Below are 17,575 nucleotides of genomic sequence, written 5' to 3'. Positions count from 1 at the left end.
TAACGTTGTTTTCTTAATGTCGGGTTCCCCTTCGTATGTCATGCCAGCAAAATGAAACAGGAACTGCTGACCTTCACAATCACAAAAGAAGCTACTTAGTTGGAGAATGTAACTGTTCTCCTTAGGAAAAAGAAAAATGCTTTTTACACATAGGAATAACACTCTGATTAAACTCTGTATAGACCCTGCTAAGGATGAATCTGCTTTGACCTACTGATTGATATCAGCAGGAAGACTGCAAGCAAGTGTCAACTGGCAGAAGAGAGGATTCGTTTACTTAGGTTTAAGTCCCAAGGTGGCAGAGGAATGTCAAATATTAGATTAGATTACTGATCCTGGCATGTGGCCCTTTCTGCTTCCTCATCCAAAGTGGTATGGATTTGAGATGCCCAAAAAATTCCAGAATGGAAGACAGAGGGACAGTCCTGACAGAACCTAGGAAAAGGGAGTAAAAAAAGCCTCTGCTTCACTGACAAAAGATTAACAATCATGGTATTGTAAGCACAGTTAGCTCACTGGCCATGGATTACATGTTAGTAAGTAGTGGTTGCTTACAAGTCAACTGTTACAGGATTGGAGGATTTGACCTAGGCTGAATAGAGTTTGCTTTGTATCAAGTCCAAAATATACAGTTAATGTCCAGTATTACATCACTTTACCCAAACATATGTATCCATAGTTCCCCAAAGAGGACGCAAAGCCCAAGCCACATACCACCCCAGCCAGCCTTACTTGGATGGATTATTTGGTTGCATATACCCAGTCAGTATATACCATTTTGGGATATGCTACCTGGAAGCCTAAAGATACAACACACATTTCCTAACCCAAGACTGATTTTCTGTAACTCAGTAGTACTTCTTAGAACAGAAATGCTTTGCTGATCAAGAGTATAGTGTAGCCCGGTACAAGGCCAAACCTTCTTACAGTGATGGTACATGTAGAAGTTAGGCCTTCAGATGTGCCTCACAAAACAGTGTACACACAATTGGTTCTTAGAACTAAAGCCTTATTGCCCTTTCCTTTTATTTCATCCTTTCGTGATGTTCAACTTAGCAGTTACCCTCCTTCAGAAGCCGGGAATGGAGGAGAAGGCACAGTACTCTACACTGCCTATATATTCAGTAGACACTTGGTAAATATTACTGGCTGACCTCTAATTGGCTGGCTATGGAGAGAAATGGGCACTAAACTGAGAATTATCAGTTAACATGAAAAATAAAACACACAAAAGTATTTTCTTTCTCAAAGAGCCCCTTAGATTTTAGATAATTTGGAAAAAAAAAATCATCTAAGGGATGAGTTGCTTTCTAATCCTGTCAGTTGTGAGGTTGAGACAGGGAAGGTATCCAAACCATTCTGGTTGAGGAGGTGAGTACTGAAGCAGATGACATCTCCGACAAAGGTAAGCTTGGTGTCTGGCTCGATGGCGTGCTCTACAGAAACAGGAATATAATCTGCCATGCCGGGATGTCTCTGGTCCCAGAGCCTCACAAGTGTCACCCCTCTGTTCACAGCCTGAGCCATGTAAGTATAGTTCCTATTCCCTGGTCCAATAAGCAGCAGGTCATCTCTGAAAGCAGACATGAAAGGTAGAAATCTCTGAAAAGAGTCAATAGTTAGGAAACGGTTCTGGAGGCAGACCCTATCACAACATTTTATATTCAATAGCTCAAAAGTTCAGATGGAGTTCTACAATGGAGAGTAAGCAACTAGGGCCAGGGATCAGGTCTATTACATTTATATATATAGTGCCCATCTAGGCTTTTTTAAAATCATTATTAATTAATTAATTTATTTGGCTGTGCCCGGTCTTAGTTGCAGCACGTGGGATCTTTGCTGTGGCATGTGGGATCTAGTTCCCTGACCAGGGATCGAACCTGGGCCCCCTGCATTGGGAGCACAGTGTCTTAACTGGACCACCAGGGAAGTCCCTAGGCTTTTTTTTTTTAATTAAAAAAAATTGTTTTTTCAGTATGGCTTCTTTTTTTTTTTTTCTTTTTTTTTTTTTTAAGTATGGCTTTTTGATAATACTCCAATTGGCTCCCTACAGGAGCTTTGTATGAACTAGGACTTGTCAAATTCAAAACATACTGAAGTTTTTCTTCATTGAACAACTAATTCTGTTTTTTTCCCATCTTAATGAAAGAAAGAAAGATCAGATTCCAACTGCAGAATATGAGAGGAATTTACTGGAGATTTTAGATAATACCAGGTTAATCAATAAGATGTTTACCACAATGTCAACACCATTCCTTTGCCTTCCATACCTGTTCAAAGCCAGATAAAGCTGGGTATTGTGTGTGTGGAATTTCTCTCCAACGCTATTGTAAAACTGAACAATGAAGGTGAGAGACATGCCCAGGGGAAAGGCTGATAGGGTCCTTCCTTTAGCTGTGTATAGCTTGGGGTGGCTGCTCATTCGCAGGTATGTCACTGGTGCTACCTGTGGGAGACAAAACCTACTAGTACAGAGAAGGATGCATTGGAGAGGAGCTGAGACCATATTCTGAGACGTATAATCAATGATAAAAATGGTGTTCCTCTTTTGTAGGAAATAGTTAGCTCTTGATTTCAGATGACAGAGTGAAAAAGAAATATGACAGTACAGGAAATGGCTTTTTAATTACTAAAACAGTGGAAATGTGAAAAGAAGCTGGAGCTTTTTGAGGAAAGGACTGCATTTCTTCTGTTTTGTGCCAAGTGTCAATATTTATTGTTAAATAATTGATCATTTATCAAGAATACTGTAAATTTTGTTTTCACACTGCAAGAGATAAACTGTGATACAGTAAGGGAAGTCCAGGTTTGAATCCTAGCTTTATTATTTCACATCTTCATCTAACCATTCTAGGTTTCATATTTATCATCAGTTTAATAGGGCTAATAATGCCTATCTCATAGGGTTTTTGTGGTAGTTAAAAAAGATAATATACGTAAAAGGAGCAACACAGAAGCTGGAATATACTAGATTTTTAACGCACAAAACACTTTTTTGTTTGTTTTAGACTAACTTACCTCTAAGGTCTCTTCTAATTAAAAAAAAAATTCTAAAAACAAAGCCTAATTTTGATAGCAATGGTTCTACGCTTCTTCCACACCAACCCTTTTGCCAAATCTGCTCAGAAGACATTCATACCAATTTGAGGCTAATCTCTTTTATAACAAGGACTGTAAAGTCCACTTTAATTTGATGGTTCATGTCAAGATTGTCCTCTTATCTTACAGTTCATTTCTGACTTCCAGAGAAGTTTCTAGTTCTTAAAAAAGGAAATCTGCCCCTTAAGGCCATGGCATTCCTTTTATTTTTTTGAGTAAGTCCCTGAACTCACCTGAACCCCAGTTACAGTTGTTTGGTTGACTCCAAAAGGTTCTATAGAAGTGACTTCCAACACAGCAGTACCTGCAATGGAACCAGCTTTCAGGAGCCCTTCACCATCCTCCTCAATGACAGATGAATTAGGGAAACACTTGAGAACACGGGAACTCACAAAGGCGGCCCCTACCCTAGGGAATAAACGGAGCAAATGGCATCTCTTGGGGGCTCTGTTTGACAAGAAAGAAAGGAGTAGAGATTGCCAGGATTACTGTTAGCTGTACTCTGAGAAAACTGCTTGCCATTCTCCATGTTGTGTAGTTATTTTTTTCTCAGGTAAAAGTCAGCCTTTGGATTATGCTTATCTCTTTAAAAATCAAATACTATTACGTATTTATCATTAAAAAATTATTTGGTTAAAAGAATTGAAAACAGGTACAGTCAGCTTTTCATATCCATCGGTTTTGCATCTGCAGATTCAACCAAGCACAGGCTGAAAATTTCAAAAAGTTCCAAAAAGCAAAATTTGAACTTGCCTTGGACTGGCAGTTATTTACATAACGTTTACATTGTATTAGGTATAAGTAATTTAGAAATAGTTTAAAGTATACAGGAGGATGTGCATATATGCAAATATTACACCATTTTTATAGAATGGATTTTTGCATCTGCAGATTTTGGTGGGAGTGCGAGTCCTGGAACCAATCCCTGGTGGATACCAAGGGCCAACTGTATTCAAACCAATACTTGTACGTGAATGTTCATAGCAGCACTATCCACAATAGCTAAAAGGGGAAAACAAACCAAAGTGCACAATAGCTAAAAGGGGAAAACAAACCAAAGTCCACAAACAGATGACTGGGTAAACAATGTGTTACATTCATACAATGGAATATCATTCAGTCATGGAAAGGAATGAAGTACCAATACATGCTACAATGTGGATGAACCTCGAAAACATGTTAACTGCAAGAAGCCGACAGAAAAGGTCACGTATTGTATGATTTCATTTACATGAAATACACAATATTTAAATTCACAGAGACAGCTGATTAGTTGATTGCTAGGGACTGAGAGAAGGGGAGAATGGTGAGAGACTGCTTAATGGGTATGGGCCTCCTTTGGTGGTAATGAAAATGTTTTGGAATTAGAGGTGATGGTTGTATAATACTGTGTATGTATTAAACGCCAGTGAATTGTACAATTTAATTTTATGTTATATGAATTTCACTTCAACTAAAAAATATTATTTGTGGGTTAGAAAAATCACCTTAGAAGGCAATTTTTTTTCCATGTGCAGTGTTTCTCTGAGGGTAAAGTTAGATCCTGGCCTGTCTTCTTCTCCATTCTCCTTACCTGTTGGTATGGAGTTTGAGCTGAGAATTCATGGGCATCAGAATTTGTTCAGGTTGGCACTCTGGGTAGAAAAGTTGGAGTTTTTCAAACACCTAGAATGAGAAAATGATGTTTTCCTCATTTCCGGAAAAGACAAATGATGACCTTTACTCACAAATGGACAACTACAAATCAAGTCTGCCCAACTTCAATTTAGCCCAATGTCCCACAGTTCTGCTTTCCAAAATGAGCCAGGCATTTAAAACTTATTTAGGTAGTGTAGAATATATAACCTAATATTAGCCCTGCTTCTGACTACAAGGGACTGGGCATAGTTTACACTTACCACATCCCCTATATTACTTATATTAGGTATGAAATAATTTTGAAATTTCTAATTTTTTAAAAATAAATTTATTTATATTTGGCTGTGTTGGGTCTTTGTTGCTGTGTGCAGGCTTTCTCTACTTGTGGCTCGCGGGCTCTAGAGCGCAGGCTCAGCAGTTGTGGCACACGGGCTCAGCTGCTCCGCGGCATGTGGGATCCTCCCTGACCAGGGCTCAAACCCGTGCCCCCTGCATTGGCAGGCGGATTCTTAACCACTGCGCCACCAGGGAAGTCCCATTGAAATTTCTAATTTTAGTTCTAATAACCTGAAAAGAGATTTGAGAATGAAGAACCTGTAGTATTTAATTAGCAAGGGCACTATTCTGGTCTTCTGCCTCCTGGTAAAGTGCTTTTTCCTCTACCCCTCACTGAATCAGGGAACCAAAGCCAAAGTAAAGGAAAAAGAAAAAAAAATTAGTCCCAAATTCAGAGGTAGAGAAACTTATTTGCCCCACACAAAAAATAGTTTTTCTTTGAGTTCTAAAAACAATAGGGCCATGTAGCTTTCAGCTTGAGAACATCTGTAGAAACTATTTGTACTCTCATACCTTACCAGAAGTTAGGATAGGATTTCATTCTACCTGTGAGTATAGCTAAGTGGACTGTATCATAATATCTGTGTTAGGCAGAACAAATCAGAAATTAATTCCTCTTTAGTTATTATGTGTTCATATACTGTATTCACTGTGTTGGGAGTTGAGGGGAGTGCATGTGCTGTAGTTTCTAATGTCAGTGCTCATAGAAGCAATTAGCAGGAATAACAAAGATCTAGAAACCATAAGCCTATTCCAGAGATCCCTTTAGCAATTTCTCTATCTGTATACAGACTAAGCTCTTCATGGATGGTAAGAGAATATAACTTTCTTCTCCTTGATATACAGAAACAAGATTTAGCTTTGGGACCTTACCAGGATCTGAACTTCATCAGACAGTTCCAACAAATTCCCCTCAAACTGCCCAGAGGAACTGTTCATACAGCGGACAGTGACTTTGATACTGGTCCGACCAGCTGCTTTTGTGTGGACAACCATGGCAAAGTTATTCTCTACTGGGAGTTGTAGAAAAACCTAGACCGTAAAGGGATGGATTAAGAAATATTCATGAATAAACACTGTGCCCTTCCCTCTTTGTTGAAAATAGCTATCTAGAAAAATTAGAGTTCCAGGCTTATCTTCCCTCCCCTCCCCTTCCCTTCCCTTCCCTTCCCTCCCCTCCCCTTCCTTCCTCCTTTCCTTCCCTCCCTCCTTCCTCCCTCCCTTCTTTCTTTCTCTTCCTTCCTTCCTTCCTTCCTTCCTTCCTTCCTTCCTTCCTTCCTTCCTTCCTTCCTTCTTTCCTTCCTTCCTTCCTTTCTCTGCACCTTGAGGCTTGTGGGATCTTAGTTCCCCAACCAGGGATTGAACCCGAGCCCCTGCAGTGAAAGTGCCAAGTCCTAACCACTGGATGACCAGAGAATTCCCCCAGGATTTATTTTCATATCCCCAGAAACATAGTCACCCCTAAAGTAAACTTCTGTGTTCAGTGCTCAACTAATTCTGGAAAGACTCCTATGCAAGAATTCTTATCTTGCAAGAAGTCAATTCATTCATAGGAGAAGAATGGAAATGAAGGAAGGGGTATCTTCGATAGGTTGAAACAGTAGAACTTGAGATGAGAGAAGTGAGGTAATCTACTCCTGGAGTTCAGAGTGGTAGCAAGGAAGGAAGAGGACAAGAAAGGGAAGCTGTTGTTTTAGGATTGTGTTAAACTAGCTGACCATTTCCTCACATGCTTCACTCACCATTCTAGTCTAGATTGGATAAGGATTAGGCCTTGACAGATTTCTGGTAAGAGGGAAGGGAGGGCCAACACCAAGGCAAATGTTATTTATTTGTTTATTTGTTTGTTTATCAGGTCTTAGTTGTGGCAGGCGGGCTCCTTAGTTGCGGCTTGCCAGTTCCTTAGTTATGGCATGCGAACTCTTAGTTGTGGCATGCATGTGGGATCTAGTTACTGGACCAGGGATCAAACCCAGGCCCCCTGCATTGGGAGCGCGGAGTCTTAAGCACTGCGCCACCAGGGAAGTCCCCTAAGGCAAATATTGAAGTAGGCACTTGCCTACCTTTTTGGCACTCATTTCACGTTCTAGCTCCTCTGTATTTTTGCTGTCTGGAGCACTCAAGACCTTCCTTCTCTTGACTCATACAGAGTTCCAAGTTCCAAACTCACCTTTCCCTCCTCCCCTACATAAAAATTCCCATCTCCTTTGTGCAGATTTCAATCAGTTGTCTGGAAGAAAGTCTTATGCTAAAGAATGAGTGGTTTATAATTGTTTAATCCAAGTGAATTTCTAAATGGTGACACCACAGTGCAGGAAGTCTACCTTGTAGGGCATTAGAGACCTTTCTATTGAGGTCGAAGGCAGGGGAAGAAAATCTTTGTATGGCTCTCAATCATTTCTTCCGTTAGAGTGATTATTTAGATAAGAATATTAGAGGAAGGGAGAAGTAGAATAGATGCTAAGACCTAGGCCATCCCCTCCTTTCACACAATTCCTATTTGCTATTCAAGAAAAAAAGCCAAATCCTTCTGCAGAACTCTACCAAACTAAGTACAGTTCTCTCTCTCCTCAGTTCCAAGTATAACCAGGCTCTGTGCAGTCCATGACAGATAGAAGACTCAACGACTAGAGTTTCCCTAGAAGACTCAACCACTAGAGTTTCCCTAGATTACAGATCTAGGATATTTTAAGAAAATTGGAAATTTTAAATTTTTTCCAGACTTTTCTTTTTAGCTGGCTCCAGAAATGACCTAATTCTAGCTTCTGTAACCACTCCGATCTCTCTCAAGGTCTAATTCTTTGTTTTTGTGGGCACTGAGTTGTGACCTACTGGGTACCTTGGCCCCAGGTTCCTTCTTCCTAAGGTAAAGCTCAGACCTAAGTGGCTGCCACTGATCCTGGACCATCTTGGGTGGGTTCCATTAAACTGATGATCAGGTAACAACGTTGTGAAGTAGGTAAAGTTTGTAGCATCCACCTCTTTTTTTTTTTCTTTTTCAGGTTTCAGAGTAAGGTTTACCGTGCTATATGTATTAAAACATCAAAGCTATTTTAAAAAACATAAAGACTCATGTTGCAGTGTGGATTTCCTCAATAGCCATCCTGAGGGCTTTGGCCATTCCAGATGCAGCAGGTGAATTGGGAGGAGCCGGTACCACCAAAGGGAACCGTGGAGGAGTTTAATTAGTTGTCCTTCTTAAATTTGCCATTGATATAAGGTCCAGAATCAGCTGCCAGTTGGTGGCCCACAACAGCCCCATGACACCCATGGCACCCTTCATGCTCAAGGTAGGATTCCAGTTCTTCCCCAGCTCCTAGTAGTGTGGGCCCAGGAGTGTGCTCAGCAACCACCTTTCTTTCTTTTTTTTTTTTTTTTTTTTTTTGCGGTACGCGGGCCTCTCACTGTTGCCTCTCCCGTTGCGGAGCACAGGCTCTGGACGCGCAGGCTCAGCGGCCGTGGCTCACGGGCCCAGCCACTCCGCGGCATGTGGGATCTTCCAGACCAGGGCACGAACCCGTGTCCCCTGCATCAGCAGGCGGACTCTCAACCACTGCGCCACCAGGGAAGCCCGCAACCACCTTTCTTAATGTCAACTGCCCATCATGCACTACAAACATGATTATTAATATAATTGTGTCTGAACATGTTGAAAGATTATATATTTAAACTTTATGTACAAATACTTTATATTCATAATGTGTTATTCATGTAACACAGTATCTGCTCACAAATACAACATTATACAACAACAAATACATCAAAGGAAGCATTGCTTTGTTGAGAGCTCTTTCCAGCAAAGTATGTTAAACATCATATAGTATTATCTGAATATTCAAATTTGGATTCTTCATATGATTTTCAGGTTTCCAGCATTCACAGAACAATTGGAAAAAGAGTAAGTAATAATATTGTGTAGTTTAGAAGTGAGTTAGTCTAAAACTTATGAAATAAAATAAATTTAGTATCAAGATCCCTAAGGTAATATAATAAACAGGTAAGTTTATACCTCTGAATGCCTGGGCACTAGATCCAATACGTCCCTTTTGCTCATGGACCAATGGAATGTGAGCCCAGGGTTGGCATTGCTGAAGGAGAAAGGGGTCTGGGTACTGGTCACTCCCATGACATAAACTGGCATCTGAAAATGAAGAGTGGTTTTGTGCTATACGTCCTGTCCAGCTGGCATTATCAAAGTAATGAACCTGGAACAGAGCCATCCTACTGACCTCAGTAGCTGTGATGAGTCGAGTTGCAGCTGCAAGGATCCTAACAGCCCTTAGCTGCACAACTTCAATCTGCACTTCATCCTGCTCAACAGGGTGGAGAGCAAGCTTAGGCTAAGAGGGAGTGTCTGTGGGGTGGATGCTTATGATAACTAGTTTGTTTGTTGTTGTTTGGGGCATTCAACAACAACAACAAACATGCCATAGATATAGGTTTTTTGTTTGTTTGTTTTTGTTTGTTTTGTATTTGTTCTTGAAACAATTCCTTAAGTATAGGGACTATGTCTTATAACAATGCCAAGTACTCTGTGGGTTTTTCACTGAAGATTACATATTTCCCATGCCTGGTTAAGAGAATACCAAACGAGGGGACTGAAAAGACTTCCCTGGGCTGTTGACACCCTCCCCATCACTATTTCCTCCTCTACCTCCCAGTGATTCCCAGATGGAGGAGTAGAAACAGAGCAGAACAAAGAACCAATACCTGGGAAAACACAATGACTTTTCCAGTATCTTCATTTACTGTCTGGATGGTGCCATGGACCACAGCTCTGCCAACTACCTTCCCTGTAACTTGGCCCCTCCTATTAACAACAGCCACGGTCTGATTACTGATGGAGAAGTGAATGATAGATTGAGGCTGAGGGCCACCTTCAGACATTACCTGGAATGTAAACACACCAGTGAATGCCTGGACCTTGGGGAGAAGTCACATCTCCTTTCCCAACCTTTTGTCCAAGTAACTCGACTTTTTCATCTTTCCCCACTTTCCAACCAGCATATGCCACATCACCTCAAATGCACGAGATGGAAGTGCTATAAATGATCCATGGGATTCCAAGAAGTAGTTCATACCATGTTTCTCATAGAACAAAGAAAATACTAATTTTCTTCTTTATCAAATCCTTTTGTACTTGGCTGAGAGTAGACAAGGGAAGGTCAACAGGAAGAGGTGTATGTGTATGTGTGTGTTGGGGTGGAGCAGAGGTGGGATGGGGAGAAAGCCTCATTTCTGGCTTTTGGATCACCTGCATCATATTAGTTGGAATCAGTGTCATTTTCTCTGGAACAAGTCTGAATGGAGGAAACACCTTGAAGGAGAAAACCAAAAGGACAACAGTGATTAACTACAGTCAAATTCATAGTAAATGATCACGTAGCTTATTCTAAGGAAAAAAATCCTAATTATGTACAATGAAGTTATATACAAAAACGTATTTTATTTTATTTATAAATGCAAATTTTATTTATAATAGCAAAAAATTATAAATTACTTAAGTGAGAATGATTAAATAAGTTATTACATATCCACTCACTGTAATAAAAGTGGTCATTAAGATTATATTTACACAATGAGATATCATCTCACACCAGTCAGAATGGCCATCATCAAAAAATCTAGAAACAATAAATGCTAGAGAGGGTGTGGAGAAGAGGGAACACTCTTGCACTGCTGGTGGGAATGTGAATTGGTACAGCCACTATGCAGAACAGTATGGAGGCTCCTTAAAAAACTACAAATAGAACTACCATATGACCCAGCAATCCCACTACTGGGCATATACCCTGAGAAAACCAAAATTCAAAAAGAGTCATGTACCAAAATGTTCATTGCAGCTCTATTTACAATAGCCTGGAGATGGAAACAACCTAAGTGCCCATCATCGGATGAATGGATAAAGAAGATGTGGCACATATATACAATGGAATATTACTCAGCCATAAAAAGAAACGAAATTGAGCTATTTGTAATGAGGTGGATAGACCTAGAGTCTGTCATACAGAGTGAAGTAAGTCAGAAAGAGAGAGACAAATACCGTATGCTAACACATATATATGGAATTAAAGAAAAAAAAATGTCATGAAGAACCTAGGGGTAAGACAGGAATAAAGACACAGACCTACTCGAGAGTGGACTTGAGGATATGGGGAGCAGGAAGGGTAAGCTGTGACAAAGTGAGAGAGAGGCATGGACATATATACACTACCAAACGTAAGGTAGATAGCTAGTGGGAAGCAGCCGCATAGCACAGGGAGATCAGCTAAGTGCTTTGTGACCACCTGGAGGGGTGGGATAGGGAGGGTGGGTGGGAGGGAGACGCAAGAGGGAAGAGATATGGGAACATATGTATATGTATAACTGATTCACTTTGTTATGAAGCAGAAACTAACACACCATTGTAAAGCAATTATACTCCAATAAAGATGTAAAAAATAAATTTAAAAAAAGATTATATTTACAATTACCTTTCTTTTCTACTTTTTTTCTTTTTTTGGACATGCCTCACAGCTTGCGGGATCTTAGTTCCCGGACCAGGGATGGAACCTGCGCCCTCAGCAGTGAAAGCGCAGAGTCCTAACCACTGGAAATTTATAAAATTTATAAAGAAGACGAAGTATGAATTTTGGATGAGATAATTTCCTTACTTCAATTTGCCGAGGAGCCGACGTGAATTTTCTCCCCATCTTGTCCCTGGCAATAGCTACAAGTGTGGTTTGCCCAATAGTGATAGCTCGAAGGATATAATTTTCAGAGTATTCATCCTGTTTCTCCATTAGCCTGCAAAGACCCACAAATTTCTAGGTGAGAAAAATTTGGTTTTAAAAGTGGACAGTTATGCATCTTTCTAAGATGCTTAACATTTTCTGCTTTCTTTTCTTTTTTTTTTTTTTGGCCATGTGGTGCAGCTTGTGGGATCTTAGTTCCCTGACCAGGGATTGAACCTGGGCCCACGGCACTGAAAGCGAAGAGTCCTAATCACTGGGCCACCAGGGAATTCCCAATCTTCTGCTCATATTAACTCAGCTTAGAAGGAACTACCATAAAATAACTTCCAGAGTCAAGACAAAGTTCATAGCAACGGCAGAAGGCTCCTGAAGGGCAAAAATTTGTTCTTGGTCTCCAAAGGGATAAGAGCAATATAAACATAGACTGGCAAAACTGCAAATGCTAAATTGCCTCAGAATTCCTGTATCTTCCCTTTCGCAGAGGGCAATACCAGTGCCTCTACTTCTAGATTTTTTAAAGGTCCTCAAGTCTGAAGCACCCCCAAAGGATATCATCCAAGGAGAAGTTTCATAAAATGGAAATATTAATGAGACACATGATCTTAGGCCCAAAATAAGACATCTGAGGATCTGGAAGGGGTATTTTGTAGAGAGCTGAATATGGGAAGAGAGTATGGGCTGAAAGGTACCGTTACAAAAAAAGGAAAGAAGAAAATCTGAAATAACCTAAGGGAGAGCTAACCAGGCTATCAGGAGGGATATTCTTGTGGCATTAAGCATAGGGAGAAAGAAGTATATTTTTTAAAGATTTATTTATCATTTATTTTATTTTATTTGTGGCTGCATCAGGTCTTAGTTGCGGCAAACAGGATCTTCACGCTGGCTTCTCTCCAGTTGTGGCACACAGGCTCCAGAGCGCGTGGGCTCTGTAGTTTGCAGCACGCAGGCTCTCTAGCTGAGGCACACAAGCTCAGTGGTTGTGGCACACGGGCTTAGTTGCCCCGCGGCATGAGGGATCTTAGTTCCCTGACCAGGGATTTAATCCACGTCCCCTGCATTGTAAGGCGGATTGGTTTTTTAAATAAATTTATTTATTTATTTATTTTTGGCTGTGTTGGGTCTTCACTGCTGCGCGCGGGCTTTCTCTAGTTACAGCGAGAGGGGGCAACTCTTCATTGCGGTGTGTGGGCTTCTCACTAAGGTGGCTTCTTTTGTTGTGGAGCACGGGCTCTAGGTGCGCAGGCTTCAGTAGTTGTGGCACACGGGCTTAGTTGCTCTGCGGCATGTGGGATATTCCCCGACCAGAGATAGAACCCGTGTCCCCTGCATTGGCAGGCGGATTCTTAACCACTGCACCACCAGGGAAGTCCCTAAGGCAGATTCTTTACCACTGGACCACCAGGGAAGTCCCCAAGAAAGGAGTATTGAAATGGTACTCACGTCAGGGTGACAATGGCAGAAGCCAACTGCAGTTTGAGCTCCATGTTCCTGAAGTATTTATTTTGGAACGGGCGTTTGGAAGGGCCAAGAACCCTCACAGTTACTAACACAGTTTTACCTATTTCAACCTAGTGGTTAAAAAACAAAAATTAAAAAAAATAATTTTTTAAGGTAATTTTAGTAGAGATGTCTCATTCACCTAGGGCCGTTTAACTCTTAGAGGTGGCAAGCTCTTTTTTTCATGCTAAATGTTCCTGGTCAGCCTTTGATCTAGTAAGCCTAATCTATGTGTATTCTTTTAAGTTGTTCTTTATTTTTTTTAACTGTTTTTTAAATTTTTTTATTTTGGCCATGCCCTGTGGCACATGGGATCTTAGTTCCCTGACCAGGGATCGAACCCACACCCACTGCATTGGAAGCACGGAGTCTTAAACACTGGACCACCAGGGAAGTCCCTAAGTTGTGCTTTAACACTCTATTTATCTTCATCATGTTTAGTGTTGGAATTGTGTTCTTTAAGGGCAGATATTTCCATTAACATCATCAAAGGGCCTGGTATACACACATGGTAGCTGAGCACAGACTATATTAGGTGATGCTAGCGAGTGAGAATGACGCCTGCTTCATTTAAGAGAGAAAGCAAACATCTCTCACCTTATCAATCAGATCAAGCTCCAGCTCTTGCATGTCTGACACCGTGAGGTGAGCCATTGCTGGACCCAAGAAAGCCAAACACAGGTCATAGACCTCCAAGCTGAGAAATCCTGGATGTACTGGAACTAACTAGAAGGAAGAAGATGGTAGCTGGGTAAAGAAGCAAACATGCTCCAAGCATAATCATAGCAATTATTTCCACCCAAGGTGGAAAATACAATATCTTACTTTCTTTGTGATGGGAATTCTGAGAGGTCACATTATATGTTTCAGGCATAGCACAATATGTACCCTTAAAGTGATGTTTCAGTTTGTGGCAAAATATGTACCCTTAACAAATACTAACTGATAAAGAGCAGAGTTTAAATTGATTGATTTCAAGCAGAATCCAACATACATATCCAGCTTCTTAATTATGAACAGGGAAAGGATTCAGGAAGAAAATCATGTACATTTATATGCAATCACAAGGAGGGAGAGAAAGTACTGGGTGGACTGATACTTTGTTTTTCCTTCTTGTACTACAGCTCCTGCACAGCAGCATGGTTTTTCACATGCTTTGCCCATAGGGCCTCAATCTCCTCTTTTAAAAAGCAACATTATGACTACAGTAAGTTACATTACTTTGAGCTCTTTGAAGGAAATAAATACATATGTTAATATAATATATTTTTTTATTATTACAAGTCAACTAAAAGCAAATCTCTTGGCATATTGACTATGGAGTCAGCTTAATATTTTAAGTTGCCATGTCCTGGCTGAAAATACCATATACTCAAATTATAAAGTCAATAGTATATCTAACTATCCACACAGTTCTGTGCTTTTAAATTTATAAAAATTAACCTTCTTTTAATGGGAATCTTATAATTAGATGTCTCCTACACTGTTTCCATTCAATCAGAGCCAAAAATTGCCACATATTGTAGCTAGTTACAGAAAAAAACAAACAAACAAAAAAACGCTCTTTTTTTGTTGAATAATCTATGTAGGTTAAAAAAGGAAAAAGACACAAATGTTATTTTTTGTAACAAGTTTGAGACACCCAATAAAAATCTTCCAATCATTCTCCTAAGAATGAGCTTTGACCTGAGACCATCAGTCTGGGAATATCTCTAGAACTCACCTGGACAGAGCTTTCCGCTTCCAGGTAAGTGATGGTGGCAATGTCTTGCTCACTACTGTTGACTAAAAAATAACCAGATCCTTCCACAAGGCTAAATATTTCCTATGGAAAAATCAGACAAACAATATTCTGTTCCCTTTGGTTTATAAAAAATTCAAAGAAAATAACTTCTACTTACCTAAGAAAGAGTACGAAATTAAAAGATTACGGTCAGTGGACAAAAGACAAAATATGACTATTAAAGTATTACTGCTAAGGATAATTATTATATATGCATTATATGTGAATCGCTGATTTTCAACACATAAGTGAGCTTTTTTATTGTTATACTATTAATTTTAATAACCTCTCCCCTCCAATATGATTCCATTTAGCTAGACCCGTATAGCTTCTACCTTCACATCAGGGTGGTTATAGATGGTAGCATTCTCAGGCGATACTGTTACATCATCTACTAGGAGCAGCTCTACAGCTGCAGATCTGGGCAAGTTGGAAAGTTCCTAGAAATGTAATAAGAACCACAAAGGTAAATACAAACTTTTAATTCCTCAGCTCAGTGAGTGAAGATTCCAGTACTCTTTCAAGTGCCAAAGATAACAGATTCATAGAGGTGCATAGTTCTCAGATTTACATCAGTTATATAAATGACTTCTAAGGAGCCTTACATTTCAGTTAATTAATATTTTTTATATAATAGTCTCCATTTACCTTTGGACTTTCCTTCTCTGAATAGCCCACAAAATTGACTCCAATGAGTACAGTCCCTTTTATCTGATGTACTTTAAGGATCCTTTGACCTGGAGACATGCAAAAAAGTACCCTGTGAGAAACAATAACATGTAGAATACAAAAGTGTCTCTAGAAAACCAAAAGTCTGCCCTAATTTTTTCCAAATGGTGTTTTATTTCAGGGAGAAAAACAAAAACAAACCCAAAAAACAGTGAATAAGGAAATACACAAGAAACAGAAAACTGGGGTTCTATGCTGACTCTGCAATTATATTCCTATGTGACCTTGGGCAATCACTTTATTTCTCAGTTCCTTTATTAAATGAGGGGTTGGGACAGACAAAATCTAAAGTTCTTTCCAGCTCTAATGGTTTGTGAGTCCAAAAATAAGCTGACAAGAGGGTATGGGGAAATTTTTGTTTGATTTAAAAATAAAAGTGAGAAATAAAGAGATTGTCCTTTGGGACTTTTCATGCTTCTAATCTGTTTTGTGTATGTAAATGTCATGTCAGTCCCTTACTCAAAAATTTTAAATGAAAAAAAAAATTTTTTTAATCGCTAACTAGTCCTTATTAGAGCAATTCAAACTACTTAAACTAGTACTTGAAGCTGTCCATAATCTGACCCTGCTTTACTCATTCATTCTTTTTTCTTTCTTTTTAATTTAACTAACATGAATGTGCCACTTTACTTAGGACAACTCTTATTTTATCCTCAACACATGATGATCATGCGTAAATCTGTAAAGCATTTTCTCATGATGTTACATTCTTTCATTCAACAAAGATTTATTAAGGGCCTAACTATATGCTAGGCACTATGACAAGTAATTAGGATACAGAGATGAAGAAGAAAACAACACAGTTCTTGCCTTCAAAGAAACCCACAGCTTAGAAGGGTGGCTGAGAGGTAAACCAACCACTGCAATACAGTGTGATAAGTACTATTATAGAAGTATGTACAGAGCACCTAATACAGAATATATAAGAGCACAAAGAAGGAATATTCTCCTTAGATTGGGAATATAGAGGAACAGAAAACTCCTAGATTACTAGAGGAAGATTTTAGCCTAGTGAAGATGCAAGTAAAGAGAAAATAAAACATATGCAAAGGAAAGAGGTATGACAAGTCTTTTCATGGTTAAGGATCTAAAATTGTTGAGTATGAGAAAAATGTAGAATACATGTGGGTGGTAATAAGAAGTGAAGCCAAAGAAGTAGGCAGGGGTCAGTATGTTAAGCTGCAACATATGAACTTTATCCAGAAAGACACAATGACAATACGTGTCACTGCGGGCTTAGTTGCCCTGCAGCATGTGGGATCTTAGTTCCCTGACCAGGGATTGAACCCATGTTCCCTGCATTGTAAGGCAGATTCTTTACCACTGGACCACCAGGGAAGTCCCCAGATTTGTATTTTAGAAAGATCATTCTGGGGACTTCCATGGTGGTCCAGTGGGTAATACTCTGTGCTCCCAATGCAGGGGGCCCAGGTTTGATCCCTGGTCAGGGAACTAGATCCTACATGCATGCCTCAACTAAGAGTTTGCATGCCACAACTAAGAGTCCACACGTTGCAACTAAAGATCCCGCATGCCGCAACTAAGACCCGGCACAGCCAAAATAAATAAATAAATAAATAAATAAATAAATATTTTAAAAAAAGAAAAGAAAGATCATTCTGGACAGTAGTATGGAGGGTGGATTAGAGGGTAGGAGAGACACATTGAGATCAGTTAGGAGGCTACTATGGTGATGTAGGATAGAGGTTATGAGGACATTAGTGATGAAGTTAGAGAGGAAGAGAGAAAACCTTTAGAA

The 17,575-nt window shown here is 39.8% G+C and overlaps 1 protein-coding gene and 1 pseudogene across 2 annotated transcripts in view; both read right to left on the bottom strand.

The window, feature by feature from the left end:
- Positions 1-17,575, bottom strand: part of NUP210L (nucleoporin 210 like) — an 85,121-nt gene that overhangs the window by 15,169 nt on the left and 52,377 nt on the right. For both annotated transcript variants that reach the window (XM_089914630.1, XM_022559651.2), the window contains 15 exons: positions 15,736-15,824; positions 15,423-15,527; positions 15,028-15,129; positions 13,902-14,030; positions 13,248-13,375; positions 11,727-11,859; positions 10,328-10,390; positions 9,784-9,963; positions 9,303-9,383; positions 9,083-9,214; positions 5,947-6,105; positions 4,673-4,764; positions 3,333-3,507; positions 2,271-2,446; positions 1,356-1,573 (listed from right to left, as the gene is read on the bottom strand). In XM_089914630.1, the coding sequence (XP_089770756.1) occupies positions 1,356-1,573; positions 2,271-2,446; positions 3,333-3,507; positions 4,673-4,764; positions 5,947-6,105; positions 9,083-9,214; positions 9,303-9,383; positions 9,784-9,963; positions 10,328-10,390; positions 11,727-11,859; positions 13,248-13,375; positions 13,902-14,030; positions 15,028-15,129; positions 15,423-15,527; positions 15,736-15,824 (1,962 nt within the window). The remainder of the gene's footprint in view (positions 1-1,355; positions 1,574-2,270; positions 2,447-3,332; positions 3,508-4,672; positions 4,765-5,946; positions 6,106-9,082; positions 9,215-9,302; positions 9,384-9,783; positions 9,964-10,327; positions 10,391-11,726; positions 11,860-13,247; positions 13,376-13,901; positions 14,031-15,027; positions 15,130-15,422; positions 15,528-15,735; positions 15,825-17,575) is intronic.
- LOC115801592 (cytochrome b-c1 complex subunit 10 pseudogene) lies at positions 6,069-8,677 on the bottom strand (annotated as a pseudogene).

Source organism: Delphinapterus leucas, chromosome 1 (assembly GCF_059928025.1).
Source record: "Delphinapterus leucas isolate spDelLeu-1000000601 "Yukka" chromosome 1, BTC_Dleu_Yukka2, whole genome shotgun sequence".
NCBI lineage: Eukaryota > Metazoa > Chordata > Mammalia > Artiodactyla > Monodontidae > Delphinapterus > Delphinapterus leucas.
The sequence above is the reverse complement of the archived record's forward strand: the minus strand, read 5'-3'. Positions and strand labels throughout refer to the sequence as shown.